Here is a 19,890-nt window from a genome sequence, read left to right on the forward strand (position 1 = left end):
GGAATATGAGTGACAATAAGAGGAAAGTTGGGACCAGGCGCCCCAGTCTGGACAAGAAGTACACAGGAGCTGTCGGGCAGAATCGAGTCTACCCGACGCTCTGACAGGGCGGGAGTGTAGCATGCTCCAGCGAAAGCGCAGAGGGCTTGTGATGTGCTGGCAGTCACTTGCCTGCATTCCGAAGCGCATTAGTAGAGGGCGACAATATACGGCCTTAGACAGTAGGTGTATGTGTTGGGCGAATGCAGATAGGGCACGGTCACACCCATGCGGGTTAGTTATATGCAGGCGAACGTGGCCACCTAAGAGTCGCCTCTTGGTCAAAGGCATAGCTCGTGCATATGTTCGCAGGTAGGTGTATTCGTATGGTGCCAGATCATCCAGATAACTTGCTGCCAGGTAACGCGCGAGCCGTCCCGAACCATGCGGTCGCGCGGGAATCAGCTTGTGTCATTCGCGGTGCGGTATTACGAGGCTGCCAGTTTACTGCAGGACCCGAAAGTGCGCCGCGTACCAAACGCAAAGCCTGGAGGCCAGAGGACCGCCTTGGTTTACCTTTGTGTATACCTGGGCATGGTCTTGTAATGTCCAATTTTTTTTGAAAGAGCATAAATACTGCTGATGTTATGGCCAAGACTGAATCATGAGGTCGAGGGACACGATCTATTGTGTGACGCAGCTCACCGTCTCTTCTCGGCACCTCCCGCGAGCGCAGAACCAATAAGTCATCATCAAGTGGCTTCGGGCAAAACTTGTGAAGGCTTTCGGCGTCAATTAACCTGGATGTTACCTGCTCCAACGCGTCGACGTGTGTTTGTGCATAGTGCAGCCGCCCAACAGTCGCGCTCTAGCAGCTCGCCCTGGATGCTCTGGAAGGGAGGAGAGGTGTCGTCGCAGTGTTCAGGTAGTTGAGGTATTACGATATGGCGGTGACAGCGGCCAGTTCATCTGTCAACATTGCGTGATCTTCCAACCGTCCGATCCGCCATCAAGTGCCGTGTGAACAACAACCGGCAAGGTACCGGTACATACAGCTCACCAAGGATGGATTGAATGGCGTCACTAGAGAGGCTCAAGGCTAGAAAAGACGGGGTGAAGGGGGGTTGGTTGATGGGGTTAGGGGAGGGGTGTGAGTGAAACCCCACAATTGGAAGAATTGGGTACGACACGCGCTGATTGGCCAGGACGCGAGCTCACGTGCGGACTTAGTGTACACCTGAAGCGCCCCTAGTTTTGACCGTGTAGCCCGGCCATCAGCCTCAACACCAATTGTCTCAAGGAGTTGTACATCGTCATGCCATCTGCCTGTCCATACACACTAAGCTTGAAATGCAGACAAAGCTTGGTTGGCCTGTGCCAGTCGCAACCGTATTGTGCTAATTTAAGCTTCCGTCTGAGAGGAACGCATAGAAAAGAGCGTGTATTATCCGTCGCAGCCTCAATCAGTATCCGTATCAAGATTGTCCTGGACTTTCTGTTATGGCTTCGTGCTGCTTCTGCAGAGTCTGATGGGTCTCGAGAGTCACGCCATTGCAAGCCTATCCGTTTGATCCACCTTCGCCTGTGCTACTCACACCGCATTCTCTGTGCGACCATTGTAATTTTCTTATTCGTGCTTGCGCCATACGCCTTCTTCTAATGACTTTCCGGTAGAACTGGTTTCTTTCTTGCTGTTGTTGATCTTCAAACTTTCTATTCTTTCCATCTCTCGACGCCTCTTCGTCCATCGCTCCTTTCTAGTACGCTGCTGGGCAGCCTGCGAATTTCATCCTACCGACTTTAATACTCTAGTCCGAACTAATATCACTTTCACCATGCTGTTCACGACTGTCCTCGTGAGCAGTCTACTGACTGTCGGACATGTGGCCGCTGTCAAGAGTGCTCAGGCTAATGCACTCCTACAATCGAGCGAAGACGTGGAGGAAATACTTCGACGGGACTCAAACATGATGGCAACACTCACCCGAAGACAAGACTCGAACCCGGCCGACACAGCTCCTTTGGCGTCCTTGACACCAGGATCTGGCGACGCGTCACAAATCAACTTTGCAGAATGGGAAGAACAGACTCGCCAGGCTTGCATGGACACACTCTCGAACCTCAATGGCCAAGCTTCAAATCCGAGTGGAATCGTAGTGTGCTACAACCTGCCATTCCTTGACAACAGTACTGGTGTCTTCCAGGCCGAGCTGCGCATGTACAACGTTTCAGCTCCTATCGACCCCTGGGTGGGGGTCACCGCTGCAGATGTTAGCATGACACTGTCTTATCTTGGTGCAACGGTACAAAACATGGCTGGCAACTTCACCAAGCGGGATATCAACTGGCCACCGGTCAAGGACGGGATGCTAGTTGAAAGGCAAAACATCAACACCATAACTGAACTCAAGGTGCTCATGTATGTCGGCAGAGTCAATGCAAATCTGATGGGGTCGGCCATGACTCAGTAAGCTCACACCTTGCGATTGAATCGAACATGCTGCTAATTGTATATCAGAGAAGCACTCCAACCTCTACTCATCCCTCAGATTGACCTAGCAGCCCGCAACCCTATCACCGGCCAGGACGTCGAGACCACCCTCTCGTCTGGCGATGCCTCGTTCGTCAATGGTGTCTTCTCTAGAGCCGCCGAAGGCCCTACCAATGCCGACCCAAATGCTGCAGCATCTGCTTCCGCCATTGCACAAGATGCCGCACCATTCGTTGTCCCGGGCATGTATCTTGCCTTCTTTCCCATCGGCCTTGTAATTACCTCTGTCTGGGCTTTCTTCTTCTTCCTTGCCGTAGGATTGGGCACATATGGGCGCATCCAATTCCGCGATCAATACAGGCGACGTGTGAGAATGGAAATGGCGCGAGGTGTGCGCACTATTTGATACCCGTTGCTGTGAGAAGAAGAAAAGCTCATACCGCCATGAAGAATACAGTCACTCAATACTCTTTCTATCGTTCTTTACACGATTTGTACATAATCTAGATTGGTGCGGACTATTTCCCACCATGATATTCAACATCCTAGCGATGGTTTGTTTCACGTTGTGGGAAAATACGTGTGGTAACAAAATTGAGACTACGGCTTATGTTCAATTCACACATTACAGCACTGGATCTAGATTCCATGGCAACACAACCCTCAAAAGCACAGTTCTATAGCCCAAACCCAATGTAGCCAATGACCTGCCCACTCCACCATCCCTCTCATAGACCAATCGCAATCTGTACTAAGGTTGCCCAACACCTACAATAGGTACCCAACGCTAGTCATGTCCTACGCAAGCAAAAGTGGGTACCGATCGCGAGCCCAACGATGCATTCTAGTACGAATTACAGATCCACAATGTCGAGGCATCCAATGAATGAAAAGTTATGAATTAGTCAGATGTAAAGGGTCTACCATGAATATTAAAGCTAGAGTTAAATCTAATAGCTAGTGTTAAAATGCAAGAAGTACCATAATACAGCTAATTCTATGTGTTACGACCTAGTCGAACAGTTCGAACAACCACGCCACAGCCAAACACGAGAAAAGGAAACACAAAAGACTCAGCGTAATGTAAGTGTAACGACGCAGGTAAGTAGGAACGTAGTGTAACGACTCTGCTACTCATAGTTACCACGACTAACTATCTGAGTCGGTTCCTAGGGCTAGCACCCTGACTTGAACCTACCTTCGGCCAGAATCCCCTAGGTATATAGGCAGGTTCTCGCCCATAGATAGATGGACATGTTTCTCATGTCTTTTCGTACAAGACCTCTAGGTGTAGGAATCAATCGTTCTATCTCTATACAGACGCGCACTCCCATAGGCCTTTGAGTCGTATCGGACCCCTATCGGACGTTCCTACTTACCTGCGTCGTTACAATAAGTTATGTGACTAATTACTCTACCAAGTAGCAAGCGTTTACTTGCTAAGTAGTAAATAATTACTCTACTAAGGACTACTACTAGGGGTTATAGGAACTATTACTAAGTCTATAGAGACCAGAAGATATCCATCTAGTAAATTATAATTAACTTAAATAATGTGTATAGTAATATACTTAGTTAACTGTCTATAGTAGTTTTAAATCATCTCTTATTTATCCTTAAGAACTAACTATTGCGATCTAACACTAGCTGCTTTATATTGTAGCTACTCAGATCCTCACACTATACCCCGAAGCTATCAAGGGTGTACAGCTTCAACTTAACATTTGTTTGGATCCATGCCAACGGGTACTTGGCAAGCTTTGTAAATGCCCTTCAGGAGTCTTGATGTAGCTGCGCGCCCTATTAGTAAAAGGAAAACTTAGTGGTCAAAGAATCAGGGGAGAACAAACCGAGGGGGTAGACTTCGCATGTCATGGGCATGTTTAGACCTTTGCAGTGGCAGCAGTCGCTGTTTTCTTGACATGATTCTACACTAAGTTTAGTAGGCTGAATTAATAGGGTTGCATAAGCCAGATAGAGACGTACCGTAGTACTCTTTACAACCTAAGACGCTGCCAACAGCCATGAATAAAACTACAGCGGGAGAGAAGCGCATCTTGGAATGCTAGCGAGATAAATGTTGATATAGTAGTATACAACGACAACAAGAAGTTATACAAAGTCTTGTTAGACACAGGAAATGCTGAAGTGATAGTTAATCTGAGGTGATAGTTATCAAGTGTGCTTGCTAGGAATATTTATACTCTCAAGGACTTGAGCTACGATCTCATTTCCTGCTCAGGTGGCTAGCATAGAGAGTTTTGGTGAGGGGAAAGCAGAGTACTAAGCACGACCTAATAAAAAAGCCGTATTGTGGCTTGTGGCCAGCAATTTCATTTAGCAACCAAAGAAACTATAATACACGCTAGACAACTAAGCAGGGAATAAGGTTGTAGGGCAAACCAGCTGAATCCTAGCGCTTACCTAATAGGTTTAGTATCTAGCAATGGGTGATGGGAGTGGCTATGCAATGAAATATACCTTACATACTTGTACTTAGATCTGTAAGACCTAAAGACCATCGGTGTGCCGCTCATAGTGGAGATTGCCTCTGTGGCAAGTACCGACCATCTGTGGATCGTATTGGCCAAAACGGCAACTTACTCATGGCACCACATCGGATACTATAGCATAGATACCTATGTACGTAGATCTGTCCGACCTAAAGGGAATCTGGAACGATTGCAGCGTTTCACAATCGAAATCTCTCACTCAAAGCAAATACCGTATTAAACCCTTCCACTCCGTCTAACCAATCATACAAAGAATCTAAAGTTAACCGAGCCTTACAGTTTAGCCTTTACTACATGAGTATGTTAGTTTGACACTCATCACATGACCTGCTTACATCATCCATCTTAATCCCGTCGAGACAAATCACTCATCCACTTTTTTCCCAATCAGGCACGCTGCGCCCTATCAACTACTTTTCGACGCGCCCAAATTGACTTGTGCCGTGATATGACTCATGAGCAAGACATACTGTATATAACTTCCAGGAACTTCACACGCTGGTTGTATTAGTACATGAAGTCAATCCTCGACTACTTGGCTTGATTTTCCTTGGATACCTAGTACAGTACCGGCAGCACAACTGTCTCAGGTCTGGACTCTGAACGACGAGACTACGGATCTCAGCAACAATGACCGAAGCGGCTATTTTCGATGCGAGGACGAGTGATGGGGTGAAGTTTGGGAGGGAGTTGAGGAAGAAGGAGTTTTTGTTTGACGAGGGGTGGGTGAATTTGAATCATGGTGGGTTTAGTTCTTTTGAAGTCTGATTTGCTGCCTACGCGTGGAGTTCTTTCTGTGGTAACATTGAGTGGGCTTTGGTTCTGATCTTTATTTTATATCGTCTTTGAACTTTCTGTTGTTTTTAGTCGCAAGCTTTTAAAAGTCCCTCGTCCGTCTTCGTTCATATCTGGACTTGGCTTTTATACTCAGGCGTATGTTTGTTCTTGTTTTGTACTCTCTACTCCAACGTCATCCCATCAATCCTTCTCATACAACTATACTATCAGTTGATGATCCCATTATCTCCTCTATCCTCATCACAAACACTTCGGAAGCCACAATCCGCGCATCAGACCCTCACGCACTTTCAACTTTTTCTCCCAAGCAACACCCCTACTCCTCACCACATCCCTCCATTAACGACAATCCCCACCACCCAGGCTCCTTCGGCACCTACCCCTCCCCTATCCGCACTGTCCTCCGCTCCTACCAAGACGCCGCCGAAGCCCGCCCCGACCACTTCATCCGCTACCTCTACCCACCCCTCCTAACCGCCTCCCGCGCCGCCCTCTCTACCCTCCTCAACGTCCCCGCCTCCACTCTCGTCTTCGTCCCTAACGCCACAACCGGCATCAACACGGTCCTGCGCAATTTGACCTACTCCCCCGGCGACCACATTCTGTACTTTGACACCATCTACGGCGCCTGCGAGAAGACCGTTGCGTACATTACTGAGACGACAGCGGCCGAGAGCGTCAAGATCAAGTATACGTATCCTGTGGAAGATGAGTGGTTGGTTGGAGAATTGAGGAGGGTGGTGGGGGAGGTGGAGAGTAGCGGGGGAAAGGTCAAGGTTGCGGTGTTTGATACCGTGGTTAGTATGCCCGGGGTCAGGATGCCGTTTGAGAGGTTGGTGGAGGTGTGTAGGGAGTTGGGGGTATTGAGTTGTGTGGATGGGGCGCATGGGGTGGGTCATATCGATTTGGATTTGGGGGCATTGGGGGCGGATTTCTTTGTGAGCAATTGTCACAAGTATGTATTCTTCTTCTCTCTTATCCCCCCTTCTCCCTCTCCCTTCCCACCACAGCAAAGGAAAACCAAGTCCATAACAAACAGCCTACTGACTACAACCCCCTTACAAAAAAACAGATGGCTCCACGTCCCCCGCGGCTGCGCAGTCTTCCACGTCCCCACAAAAAACCACCACCTCATCCGCACCACCCTCCCCACCTCCCACGCCTTCATCCCAAAATCCAGCTCCCACAACATCCCCTCCCCGCTCCCCTCACCTCCCTCCCTATCCACCACTACAAACACACCACCACCAACATCATCAACATCATCAACAACCTCCCCCTTCACCCTCGCCTTCGACTTCGTCGGCACAATCGACAACGCACCCTACCTCTGCGTCCCCACCGCCCTAACCTACCGCAACCAACACCTCGGCGGCGAACAAAAAATCCGCACCTACTGCAGCACACTCGCCCTCGCCGGTGCCCACCGCGTCGCCCAGATCCTCGGCACCCACGTCCTCGACAACGCCACGCACACGCTGACACAGTGCTGCATGGCGAATGTGCGGTTGCCGCTCGATGTGGGCGGCGTGAGGCAGCAAACTGCGGGGATGGCGGGGGCGAGCGATGAGGAGGTTGGGATGGCGGTTAGGGAGTGGGTGGGTCGTGTGGCGGTGGAGGAGTATGGGACGTTTGTGGCGTGTTTGTGGTATGCGGGGGGTTGGTGGGTGAGGTTGAGTGGGCAGGTTTATTTGGAGATTGGGGATTTTGAGTGGGCGGGGGAGATGTTGAGGGGGGTTTGTGAGAGGATTGGGAGGGGGGAGTGGGTTTAGGTGGGGGTTCAACTTTGATGGTAGTGGGTGAGGGGCTGTTTTGTTGTGGAGGAGAGGTAGTAGAGAGTTTTGTGTATTTGAGTTTTGCATGATACAAATTAAGCTGGTTCAAAAGCTTCATATCATTTCTCCATATCATCCCATGACCTTGCCATCTGTTCCTGCATATCTTCCATCCTTGAACCGATACTCACGAACCACGTCCCACAGACGCCGATCCACGTCCTCACTCCTTCCTAACATAACGAGAGACCGTGGGACACTGGTCAAACGGCTCACCGCAGCCCTTGCACTACCCGCCTCACATCGTCAGCAACATGTCAGCTCGAAAAAGCAGCCAAAAAGGCGCTGGAAGTACTCACGCTAGCATTGACATGGCAGACATGTTCGCGACAGGTTTGCATGCAGCCCGTCTGTCCCTTTGTATGGCCGTTCTTATGGCTCTGTTAGCATGAGATGTAGCGACACCTGAAGAGACTGTATACCTTGACGCAGAAGTCGTACAAGCGGGTACATGCGCCGCAGTCGGTGTCGCGGGAGACGAGGTCGACGGTAGTGGTGTCTGGAGCCTCGACTGGCGGGACAATGAAGGCGGTGACCATGTTGGTGACGAGGATGAGGATGAAGGTGGCGAGATGCATGGTGGTGGAGTGGTTGATACTGTTGCTTTTTGTCGTTGTTGTCGTTGTTGTCGTTGTTGTTGTTATTGTCGTGGTTGCTGTTGTTGTGGTGTGGTAGAAGCTACTGTTGAGCAAATGTGTGTAATCACTGAAGCAAGCGGCTGGCGAACATGCACTGAAAACGAGTGTGGTGGCAATGAGAAAGTAGATGAGAGCAGAGTATTGTAAGGGATTGTATAGTGGGAAGGTAGGTGAAGACTTCAGCGCTAATGAGGGCGAATGTGTGTGACGTGGAGAGAGGGCACTGGGGGGGTTCAGGGTGAAGCGTTTGCAGTAGTGACGGCGGCGCAAATGAGGGACCCCCGCACTTTGATCATGTCCTCAACATGGTGTGCAATCGCGAGCTGGCAAATCAAGTGTAGTTTTTTATGTTGGTTCAAGTGCTGAATGTTGTACAAGCGGTAATCATTGAAGAGTTTGCCATGTTGGCTTGTTGGGGTTTCGTTACACGGATCTCATTCTACTGCCCGCTTCACATGAATGCAAACTGGAGGGGTTCCCCAGTCCCTTCTGTAAGATGCGCTCTTGTCACTCACTCGTCCAGAGTTGATTGGGTTCCTGCGCCAGTTGGCATCGCTTTGTCCCAACACTTGCAGTCGTACGTAATATGATAGCCTGAGCCGCATGATGTCTTCTGCATCAAAAGCATCAGCGCTTTGGGTATATGATTCTTGAGAATAGTCATGACTATAGCGGAGAGTCGGTATTGGACGGCCCCGTAGCATTGCTGCGATTCGACTCGGTGAGATGTGCGAGACCGTCCACCATGACCGCAAGCTGGCTTGTGACGATGAATTGGCCAAGTCGACCCAGGCCACATAATAGGCATGACATGGTTGTGAGTTGGGCCTGAAGGCCAGAGATTTCAAACTGGAGAAAGCAGGCAGGGTTGCTTGAACACTCGACAACGCCAGATGCTCATCTCTTGCGAGTCCTCTTGGGAGCTGGTTTTGCTCGCCCACGGTTCGTCCGACGAGTTGTTGGCGCATGGTCCTCTGCAGATTCAGCGCTTGACTCTTCCTCTTCTTCCTCGTCGTCTTCCTCTTCTGCAGCTGATTCCGACACAGTGGACTGCGGTTTACTGTTCTTCGCAGCATTGCTTGCGGCCTTTGCTCCCTTTGCATTCTTTGCCGTGGCCCTGCTCGCCCGTGTGCTCTTTGGGTTCTTTGGCGTTGGTGTGGCTTCGGCTACGCTCTCGGCCTGTTGTGAGCGTTGGCTATCGGGAAGATCTTTCAAGAGACCGATGCCTGGGGCATACAGCTTCTTGTCGTCTTCGGGCGGAATCTGGGCCGGGGACGAGACTGCTGCCGAGTCTTCACGATGGAACCGCTTGTGCCACATCATCTCGCCAAACTCGTCCTCTGGCAGCTCGAAGTCTGGTATCGCACCTGCCTCCTCTGGGTCGGCTGGATCGGGGTCGTCGGAAAAGGCAAATTCAATCTCACGTGCATCGAGCGTGTCCAAGTCGTACAGTTGGTGTAGCTTCTTCCATATGCCTGGGATGCGCGTGTGGGGGGCGTCCTCGGTCGCGTAGCCATGTGAGCGCATGTCGATGTGAATACTAATCATCCGAAAGTGCTTGTGGAGGCCTGAGGGGGGTTGTTAATGCGAGTGGTTGCATGGCCGAGGGTAGAGGTCATTTACCAGTTGGTTTCCACTTCATCATGCTCTTGAAGAGTTGTGTCTCTTGCTCGTCGGCCCAAGGGTCAAGAGGCTGTACGTCATCCTGCGACTGGGCCGCGCCCTCGTCCTGTGGTTGTGCGTCTGCCAGAGGTGTTGAAGCTGCGCTGGCTTTGGCACGTTTGCGGGGGCCCATATTTGCACGTCTTTTGGCGCCAATTGGGGTGTGAGATTGGGTGTGAAAGGCAGGATGATGAGGGCACGTCTCGTTTCCAGCTTGCTCTCCAGGCACACACACACACACACACACACACAAGTCGCGAACTTCGCGCGCAGGAACCAAAGGGCGCCGAGAGAAGAGCCCCAAAAGGGTCCAGCCACCCGTCGACCTCTCCCCCCCCCCTTAACACACAAGGCCACAAGGCTGACAGCGCCCACATCCACACACTTTGGCGCGTCGTGCAAATTGCCCCTCCCCGCGGCCAGCCCAGCCCATGGCCTAGACCTAGGTACCGGCGTAGGCAGAGTCTTCATTTCACATGTCACCCACCACCCACCATGTTGAGTGCAGATGAGGTCGACAATGTCTTCACCACCGACCATCTGTGGAAGCCGTCAACGCTTTACGTGGATCCTGCCACCTATAATGAGTCGGCTCTGTTTGCCCCCCTGGAACTAGACAGTACGTCAGAATCCTGGTTCAGTCGCGTCTTCCCCACGCGACCCCCCCCCCCCCCCCCATAGGTATTGTGCACGCGTGCATCGACAATGGCTGATTCATTATACAGTCGCCTCAATTCGATTTGACCACCCCTATGCCCCAAAACATGACCTCGAACAGGAGTTGCGTCTGCCTGATTTGGAGACATTTGAATTTGGCCCATTGCCCGATCTCGCCAGTCCCGACGAGTCTAGCATTTTCCTAGAGCCACCACCGTCTCTCGAACCCGAGGAGGATGTTTGGGAAGCAGCTTTTGACCTGGGTCCTGCCAACAAGGACGTCATCTTCTACACATGGGAAGACTTCGAAAAGGGCCATCATCAAGAACACACCTCTTCGCCCTACATCACCGAATGCGGCCCATCAGCATTCGACGCAGCCCTGGTCCATGACGGGGGTAAGATCCACGCTGGCAGAGTGCTGAAGAGCAATGTACTCTTGCAGTCTCTGTGGAACTTGGGGCTTGGCCGTTCCTCCCTTCTCTTCCACTTCAATCCCAAACTCAAGACATTTGAGCCCTCAATCGCAGATGGTCGACCCTCTGGCATCAGTCTCGACGCTGCCCAAAGCCTGATTACGCAATTCACACACACTGGCAATACATTCCTATATCTGAGGTCATTTACTGAGCGCACCTTCACATCAGCAGCCTCTATTCCAGCACGGGTGGCCTTGGCTACTTGTGTCTCCAGCATCCTGTCCAGCCTTGAGAATGTGCTCGGCAAACGCTCCGTCGAGATTCGCTCCCTGATTCAACTGCAGCATCAGTTTACGAAGCCTCGCGAAATTCTCGTCCATGTTGCCAAAATGGTGGATGCCGTCAAGTACGCCAAGACCAATGAACAGCTTTCGTCCGTTCTGCACCACCGGTTACTAGAATCCGAAGAGGGCAACGAATATCTCAGGCAGCTATCGAGTGAGATGCTACGCCAGGTTGCCCGGCCCAGCCTCGAGCTGATAGGCGAGTGGATTGGCATCACAAAAGAGCAGGCAGCGCAGCCGATTTGGGCCAGGGACAACTTTGTTGTCGTTGAGGATGCTGCCGTTGAACCACCTTCTCTCGAGTTTACCTATCGCTCCGAAAGGATGCCAAGATACATTGCCCCTGAAGATGGCGACACCGTTTTCGAAATTGGACACAGTCTACATTTCTTGAAGACACAACATCCAGAGCACCCCCTAGCCTCCTTGCACAGGTCCAACATTACGCGTCCGGAGTTAGAATGGGGGTTTGCTTGGCAGGATGTCGAAAAAATAGCAAGCAAAGCACATGAGTACGAGCAAGACCTACGCAAATCACTTTTGGCATTCGGCAAGGGTTCGTCGGCCAAGAAAACGAATTCTCGGCCACAATCATCGGCAGCTCAAGACGGTCCTCAGGACCTTGACCGATACTTTGAAGATTCTATACGTGCAATGGACGCACCGCTAACCCAGAGCTTGCATACATCGCCTGATGAGCTGCAACTCCTCGTAGACCGTCTGCTCCAGGGCAGAAACAGTGATGATCACACAGATTCCAACAAATTCTCGCCACCACTCTCCCTACTGTCCGCTCTCTCCTTCCGTCCATTGATAACAGCACAAGCCAAACTCGTGAATGCAGCAACCATTAGGCTCTTCTTTCGTTCACATAATCTACAGCTTCATCTTTCCCTGCAACGGCAATACCATCTACTCGGCGATGGAGTATTCTCTTCACTGTTGGCCACTGCTCTTTTCGACCCCAATAGAGAAAGTGCTGAAAGACACAAAGGCCAGATGCGCAGCGGAGTGCACATGGGCTTGCAGCTGGGCTCTCGTAAAACTTGGCCACCCGCTAGTTCTGAGCTCCGCCTGGCACTAAGAGGCGTCCTTAGTGAGAGCTACTATTCTTCTGCCTTGTATCGGAGTAGCCAGACGGATGGCGCCACAATAGCGACCGATACACTCATCAACGGAAGAGACAATGACGAACTCCCTGGTCAGCTCAATTTCGCTGTCCGCAACCTTACAGAAGCCGAGCAGGAGCAAGTCATGGACCCCGATGCTCTATCTGCACTTGATTTCCTCCGCCTCCAGTATGTGGCACCGAATCCACTGAACATGATCATCACGACCAGCATTTTGGACAAATACGACATCATATTCAAGTTCCTACTGAGACTATTACGCATGCTGTTTGTAGTATCGCATCTCCCTCGGCAGTTTGCTGATGTCGAATCGCGTCAGCTTCGAATGGAGGCGCATCACTTTGTCTACGTGTTCGCAAATTACGTCTTCCAAACTGGTATCGCAGAACATTGGGGTGACTTTACTGCCCTTGTCGACACCCTCGAACAACGTATCGACGAAGAAGATGCAGCTGGAGAACTTGGCACACGGGCGACCGAGGGTGTCGCGTCTCTCCGAAACGCCCACGAACGGTGTCTCGACAGTATCATGTTCTCCCTTCTCCTCCGCAAACGTCAACGCAAAATTGTAGCCCTTGTAGAAGAGATATTCGACTACATTCTTCTCTTTGCGAAGATGCAGAATCAGCCCGTCAAAGAGGAAATCAACGTCAAAGAACTATACGCGAAGATGAGAGGCAAGATCCGGGTCTTTCTGAGCGTTTGCAGAGGCTTGACGGCCAAGCAGGGATATGGCAAGGGAAAGGGCACTGCGGAAGAAAACTCCATGGAAAGACTTGTGCTGGGCATGGAGATGAATGGCTATTTTTCAGGGAGTTGATGGGTATTAGAGGTGGGATAAGGGTATTTTATACTGTTGGAAAAGGATGAGGCGGCGAACATGGCGATTGCAAGGATTTAACTGACCTCATGCCATGAAATCATGGTGATTCAAGAAAGTCTTGTTGGGATTGGGAGGCGCCAATGCCTTGAAGGAGTCACAACATGACACTGAGCATGTTTGTACGTGCCATCGCCCTCTCTACGTCACAATCCACCCTCTGCATAAAACCCTCGCCAACCCCAGATCTAAACATCCTCATACCATGCCACAACCGCTTCTTCAACACACCCACCACCAGCAAAATCTCCATCAATATATCACCGACACCACAGCATCGATACCACAACAACCAAACAACCTACACTTCCAACCCCCCTGAATCGAAAACGTATATACCAATCCCCCAGCCATGATTCTCACATACCCCTCCACCCCCTTCGACCAGGCAAAATCTTTCTGCTCCCAGTGCAGAGACCCCTATGGCTACGATGGCTCCGATTGCCCGAATTGCACGGTGTCACCACCTTTGCCGCCGACGCCGAGTCCGTCGCCGATTTCGTAGGGCGCTGGATTGGAGGGGGGGAGGAAGAGGGAGGGAGAGAGGGAGGTAAAAGGTAAAGTGAAAAGAGGAAGAGAAATAAGTAGATAATTATTATGTGGTGGTGGAATTTTATGCACGCTGTGTGTTTTTCATGTTCCCATATCTCCATAACCCGCCTTGTGTCCCCTGTGTATTGTCCGCGCTATGTTGAATGCTATGTGGTGAAGTTATGGGTACGACATATGATGTGCTGGAAAAGTAGGAATGTGGGATCGATGGAGAGGGCGTGGCGCTTTTGCGGGGGTTTGGTTTTACTCACCTCGCCTGAGGTTTATGCCGGGTTGGTTTTGCGTTGTGGAAAGGATTAAGATTTATAGGGGGGAAGGGGGCTGTAAGGTGGGTCTGGGGGTGGAGTGGCGATGGGAGGTTGGGGAACTCCTGTTAGTGATACCTAGAGGTAGCAAATGCGATTGCTGCTATTTACAAGCCATTGCGTGCGTGTGCGTCTGAGGGGGTGGTGTGGGTATGGGTGTGATGTGGTTTAATGTCAAAGTGCACTATGGGCTGGTGGTAGAGTTATACTGTTGGTTTGATGGTAGAAGCGTACTGTGATTTGGTGCTCAAAGCACCATCAGGATCGTGGGGAGAGGCGGAGGGAATAGTACATACACCCACCCTTCACACCACGCGCAAAGCCCAAGCTCAAAACTCAAAAGGAGCTCATTGCCCAACCGCGCGCGGTACGGCTGGATGAGGCACCGAGTATGTGATTTGCGTGCAGGAGGTGTAATCTGGAAATCTGGATGGGTTTAGGTTGGGAGAGGGTGTGATGCTGGTAAGACGAGGCAGTATTTCAGAGGGTTTGGCTTACCTACCAGCTGTACAGCCTAACTCTGCGGATGCGGCATGTGTGAGAAGAAAGGATTATACGTCTGTAGATGGAATGGCTAGGAGTGTGGGTAGCTGATTTAGAAAGGTGAGACTGAGTTGGAGGTTTTATCACACGTACTAGCGGCGTATGAGTTCAGCAGGGTGGCTAAGAAGGCGGCTGATCATGAAGGCTTAGGTATCGACAATAAGGCCGCAGAGCTATCGTGTACCATAATCATCCAGAATACTTGTATCTCAACAAACGTCTTAGCGTTGCAGATGGACACCTGAACCTTTCTGCAAATCTATAAAACGGGAGCGGGCAAGCATGTAGATCTTTTTTTGGCCGGACCGGTCGTTTCAATTATTTGCAAGTGAAATGAGAAATGCAGATTTCGCCCCTATGAACTCCTGCTCGGCAGGTTTATTCGGCTGTGACCAGTATGTATATAGTTCCGGGCGTTCCTCGTAGTTCTATTCTGTCTTACAATCGAAAGAGTCCGGGGATTGTACCTTTGATTTTGGAAAGCACTATGCTATGGGTTACCCCAGCGTGGCTGTATTGCGCTTGTGCTTGGAAATTAGAAGCTCTCTGATGGTTTGACCCTTTACATCTTGACCTGTACTGATATCTATAGGAAATTAACGCCTTTTGGAGAAAACGCTTCCTGCTCTCTCAACATCTACAATATTCCTTTCACGATTACTGTCCCAGTCACTAGTAGCAAAAGTCTTACTGTATCAAGCTGATTTAATGTAGCTAGAACCGAAGATTCATCGCTGTATAACAGCGTATAACCTTGCAAAATGACGGCAGCATGCTGTTTATTCAAATCTGCAAGGTTCATCTAGATCGAGGCTAGGAAGATTCGCTGCAAATACCGATAGGCATAGATTGAACAAATCTCTATATAACTCTGCTGATTGTTGCATCTACTCCTTCTTCACCACGTCCATGAACAGCAACTTTTCGTCTTCACTAGGTCGCATAGCTGCATAGCTTGAACGCAACATGTTTCTCACCCACCTGGTCCTTCCCCTCGGCCTCTTCCTGCACGGAGCCTTAGCCCGGGATGTCAATGAAGGTAATTTCAAAGCCAAAGCGCTGGACAAGCAAAGCTTAATCAATACCCAGATGATACTGCCAAAACTCCACATAGACTTTTAAAAACTAGACGTAAATACACGATCTTGCAAAATGTTCAAATACGATTTCCATATCTTGCGCTTAGCAGATGGCTAAATCCACATATCTACGTGGAAATCTTCTGTCTATCTTGATGAATGGGAGAAAAGGGGAAATTTGCCATACTCCTACGACCTTGTCGTCTGACCAGGTGAACAGCGCTACCTCTGAAACCTGGCTCCTTCCCGGCATCAACGCTTGAGAAGCGAGACAGGGATAGCGACTCACAGTGCAAAGCTGAGTCGAAGGATTCCTGCCAATATCGTGTGAAATCTTCCACTTGTTTCCCTCATGGCCAAATCGTGAGCATCTGCCGAGGGTGTTTCCCAGTGAAATCGATAGAAATTCCTATTGGGGACCAAAGATGCCCAGATATACGTCGATGCCTTGCATGCAGGAAAAAGAATGCCTGGAATGAGGAAGTTATGGATACAATGTGTGTCCCGTCCGGCCGGACTATCAGCTGGGATGGAAGTAAGGTAGATGGTCAGGAATCCTGTTCTCAGCAGATTTCACTTAAGTTGGATCATGAAACAGATCTTTTTCTGGTCGTTAACATCGTTAATGACGCAAATGCCCCGACTGCAGCCAGAAAACTCAGGCTGTACGTAGACGGCCATTAATGGTTAAAATCCATTGTAGATACAGCACAATGGAACGTTCCCTACAGATACACACAACCTGTACGCATCCAGGCCTGCATGTACACCTATCCCAAAGACGGACAGCTGCATGGAACATCTGCGGTCCGCTTGTCTTAGCCATCGACACATCAAGCTAAAAACGGAGGCAAAAGACAAAGGACAAATTAATACTGGATACGATTCACATCTTGCACGACAAATACATTTCAAATATGTTCGCATGTTCAAGACTGGAAGAGAGCAAGCCAGTGGGAACCAAAGTTATGGCTTTTCGATTAGAAAATCTAATCTTTTTGAGCATAAAACAAGCCTGTCTGAATCATTGCGCTTAAGTATGGTACTTATGAGCATAGCTATATGTCCCTAGTACTCTAGCACAAGGTCTCAATCTGTCACAATAAACAAATTAATTTGCATCTAGTCACTCAATAAACAGTCAGGTGTCAAAGTATAAGCCAAATCCACATTCAGGAACAAGGCTCTTTCCCATAAAGGGCTTTATATTAGACCGAGTATAGTAACAACATCTCAGCAAGGTAGAAACGCTGTGCGCGTTTAATGCCAAAGTCTAATACGATGTTCAGATTCTATATGTCAAAAAGTATCAAGGTAGGTATTGCGTCAATTTAACTTTTATGCTCACACTGTGGACATTGAATCCTTAAGTCAGAGTAGCAAGTACCCCTAGATCTCGTGACTAATTGAATAAGTGTGCATAGCGTCTTATAATAAACTCTATTAAGTCATAAATATTATCCTGTTGCACATAATAATGCGAGCTTATAAACATCATTTTGTAGACTGACGGTTCAACAGCTTGAAAATTTATTTTCAAAAGGACTCAGAATCTAGAGACGGCCGTGAAATTCTGAAAGCTATAGGTGAAACATTGATCGAGGCAATCCTTCGTTGTACGAATTCAATTCTCGTTATAAACTGAGGAATGGAGGCAAGGGCATTGTTGAATATAAGGAACGGCTAGAAGCGGGTGTTCAAGTTGCATTTTAAGACCCTGATGTGGATTGGAAGATAGCCTGGCCGGCCTGTAAAACTCTCGTGGGGGTTTATGAACCAGATGCGACTGTGTAAAATGGTCCTTTTCCAAGGCCATACTGCCATAAAATTATGAAGTGCTGTAAAAGTAGGGCAGATCGGTTACTGTAAGCAATATCCTTGAAATAAGTGTACATGTGGAGGTAATGAGTAAGACTATGAGCTTATGCCAACTGAAACATTAAGCCCAATACCATGCTCCCATGGTTATCAAAATGGACGACATGAAAATTTAATAAGCCAACACATGAATACAACAGACCCAAACTGCATCAATTCCCTTTCGTTTTGAATACAACCGGTGAATAATGATTGGAACTTCATTTTATAACATTGCTTGCAGAACCTCTTGTACAGCGTGACGGAATTGCCCGCCACGATGTGTTCAATGAAGTTCGATGACGTAGACGTCGCTAGAGCTCCGCACAACTTTAACCGTAACCGAATCTGTGAACATACCTGTGATGTATATTAGTGTAACATGTAAGATCATGTCACTGCCTAACTTTTGTAGTTCTAACATTATAATAGATGACGAGGGCTAAAGTTTTGACCTGGAAAAGCGCCTTCGTATGCTTACGATTCAATCACTGGCGCCTTTGGCAAAAGTATTACAGGTACAGACCGTTGCCTTCACACATAGCAGACAGCACAAAGACCGAGCGAAGAGTGATCGAGGACATGTTTGTTGTAGCTCGAAAGCAGTGCTACCTTTTGCTGTTATCGCAATCAAAACGCATTGAGAAAAGCATTTTAGATGACTCCTGAAATGACTCTATTCAGCGATATGGCCAACTTTGCGGACACAGTTGGCCGAATCGAGTATTGCGGTGCTCACAAGATGGAGATCGCTTACAATGGAAACTGCGACTACTGTGGTCGTGGCATGCCCGCTTTCAAACAAGCAATTACGGAGTGTCTCACAGTCTTAATGGAGAAGGTCTAGATCTTTGAAGAGTAAATGGTGGATGGAATAAGCTAAGATACTGCCGCAAATGCCCAAAGATTCTTAAGGAAAGGGCGGCTCAGCGCAGCTTCAATTGGGTGAACTGTGCTCTATTCATTTCATTGCCTCGCGGCGGATGATCAACCATAACTCTTGAACATTGGCCGCTGCTCGTCTATTTTACGCCTAGTAGTCGTGATTTCAGCATTATCGTACACCCGTATTGGATTTTGCAGAAATCAGGACACCATGGAAGTCCACAGAAGCCCTAAATCATGAAGGTGAGTTGAGATGGGTGAGTATGCATGCACTGATGTGACACGTTGGACTGATGACAAGCAAAATTGTATTGAGACGTAGAAATAGGCATTGAAAGCACCAGGGTGCAAGGTAACGAGAGATGCAAGGATGTAATATGCCTGCTCTGTAATTGTCATAACTCCCATCACAAAGGCTCAGATGGGTCACACGTGACACGATAGCAATCCTTCTTGTGGCTCCTATGAATAGCACAAGGATAAGTATAGGTGATAACGACTTCAGTAGAAACGTTGCGTCGATCTTGTGAATTAGACAGTAATAGTATCAGTGTAGCTAGCCTGAAAGTGAGGTAATGATCTCGCACAAACATGCTAGTAGTAGTGGCGCCAAAATATAAAGATCGAACACGTATATTATATGAAACTAGTCATGGTGATTGGAAGTCCTTCTTGGGTACTACGTCCAGCGCAGGAAGATTGAAGAAGTAACGAAGTATGTTCGAAACCTATGAACAGACTGGAGACTGACATTTTCGCCATTAGCGGGAATATTCAGCCACTGAATAATGTACAGTTGTTGGTATCTGCGTAATTATTCACGAAAAGAACTTTGCGTTGGTGAAATCAAGATCCTACTCTATGATGTGAAAAAAAAGCAGTAGAAGACTTGTAGTTTAACACAGAAATTGAATCTCACATGACACTTAGCCAAAAGATCCCGTACAATATATTCACCGGAAGTATAGCATAAAGCCTGATTAACTTCTTTTAATACTGTTTTATCAAGCACACAACTGAGGTCCAAGCAAATAATATATAGTTTCAACTCCCAACCCCAGCATATGTCCAGTACGACGACAATTCTCACAACGATAATCGAATCAGACTTTACTTAACAATGAGTATTATCAACTCCAACACCACGAACATAGTCAGCCACTCGGTCGACGTCCAGACAGTGAATGTAAACTACTCGACGGGCGAGGGAACATTCTACTGCAGGGCACACGACCACTATTACAAACACAACGAGAGGTCTGAGAACTGTCATCCTCATCAATTCCGCAAATCTCGCTTGGGCAGGAAGATGTAGTTGTATCT

General features: G+C 48.8%; 7 protein-coding genes across 7 annotated transcripts; 4 read left to right on the forward strand and 3 right to left on the reverse strand.

The window, feature by feature from the left end:
* The first annotated feature begins 1,166 nt into the window (after positions 1 to 1,166).
* Positions 1,167 to 3,131, forward strand: IAQ61_000641 (uncharacterized protein). Its single transcript, XM_003842677.2, has 2 exons — positions 1,167 to 2,446; positions 2,498 to 3,131. The coding sequence occupies exons 1-2, from the start codon at positions 1,815 to 1,817 to the stop codon at positions 2,874 to 2,876; spliced, it is 1,011 nt and encodes a 336-aa protein (XP_003842725.1). The 5' UTR covers positions 1,167 to 1,814; the 3' UTR covers positions 2,877 to 3,131.
* A 1,056-nt stretch (positions 3,132 to 4,187) lies between these two features.
* On the reverse strand, positions 4,188 to 4,526 carry IAQ61_000642 (uncharacterized protein; the record flags this gene model as incomplete). The annotated part of the gene is made up of 3 exons (XM_066094764.1): positions 4,188 to 4,261; positions 4,321 to 4,398; positions 4,457 to 4,526. 3 exons carry the CDS (start codon positions 4,524 to 4,526, stop codon positions 4,188 to 4,190), a joined length of 222 nt encoding a protein of 73 aa, XP_065955072.1.
* A 1,087-nt stretch (positions 4,527 to 5,613) lies between these two features.
* IAQ61_000643 (uncharacterized protein) lies at positions 5,614 to 7,793 on the forward strand (the record flags this gene model as incomplete). Its single annotated transcript, XM_066094765.1, has 4 exons — positions 5,614 to 5,725; positions 5,992 to 6,613; positions 6,854 to 7,379; positions 7,764 to 7,793. The coding sequence occupies 4 exons, from the start codon at positions 5,614 to 5,616 to the stop codon at positions 7,791 to 7,793; spliced, it is 1,290 nt and encodes a 429-aa protein (XP_065955073.1).
* IAQ61_000644 (uncharacterized protein) lies at positions 7,780 to 8,194 on the reverse strand (the record flags this gene model as incomplete). The annotated part of the gene is made up of 3 exons (XM_066094766.1): positions 7,780 to 7,845; positions 7,916 to 7,987; positions 8,039 to 8,194. The coding sequence occupies 3 exons, from the start codon at positions 8,192 to 8,194 to the stop codon at positions 7,780 to 7,782; spliced, it is 294 nt and encodes a 97-aa protein (XP_065955074.1).
* Positions 8,195 to 9,151: 957 nt separating this feature from the next.
* On the reverse strand, positions 9,152 to 10,049 carry IAQ61_000645 (uncharacterized protein; the record flags this gene model as incomplete). Its single annotated transcript, XM_003842672.1, has 2 exons — positions 9,152 to 9,822; positions 9,878 to 10,049. The coding sequence occupies 2 exons, from the start codon at positions 10,047 to 10,049 to the stop codon at positions 9,152 to 9,154; spliced, it is 843 nt and encodes a 280-aa protein (XP_003842720.1).
* Positions 10,050 to 10,411: 362 nt separating this feature from the next.
* IAQ61_000646 (uncharacterized protein) lies at positions 10,412 to 13,286 on the forward strand (the record flags this gene model as incomplete). Its single annotated transcript, XM_003842670.1, has 2 exons — positions 10,412 to 10,535; positions 10,642 to 13,286. The coding sequence occupies 2 exons, from the start codon at positions 10,412 to 10,414 to the stop codon at positions 13,284 to 13,286; spliced, it is 2,769 nt and encodes a 922-aa protein (XP_003842718.1).
* Positions 13,287 to 15,700: 2,414 nt separating this feature from the next.
* IAQ61_000647 (uncharacterized protein) lies at positions 15,701 to 16,647 on the forward strand (the record flags this gene model as incomplete). The annotated part of the gene is made up of 3 exons (XM_003842668.2): positions 15,701 to 15,785; positions 16,046 to 16,490; positions 16,557 to 16,647. Coding segments are annotated over 3 exons (621 nt in total), but the record flags the coding sequence as incomplete, so codon positions are not given.
* Positions 16,648 to 19,890: the final 3,243 nt, after the last annotated feature.

The sequence above is a fragment of the Plenodomus lingam genome, assembly GCF_022343315.1.
Source record: "Plenodomus lingam strain CAN1 chromosome Unknown contig_11, whole genome shotgun sequence".
Lineage (NCBI taxonomy): Eukaryota > Fungi > Ascomycota > Dothideomycetes > Pleosporales > Leptosphaeriaceae > Plenodomus > Plenodomus lingam.

What these genes read in the sequence shown, in the direction of transcription:
- IAQ61_000641 (XM_003842677.2), top strand. Translation starts at nt 1,815, where the DNA reads ATGCTGTTCACGACTGTCCTCGTGAGCAGTCTACTGACTGTCGGACAT. An exon ending in ATGGGGTCGGCCATGACTCA is followed by an intron (nt 2,447 to 2,497) that starts GTAAGCTCACAC and finishes ATTGTATATCAG; the next exon opens with AGAAGCACTCCAACCTCTAC.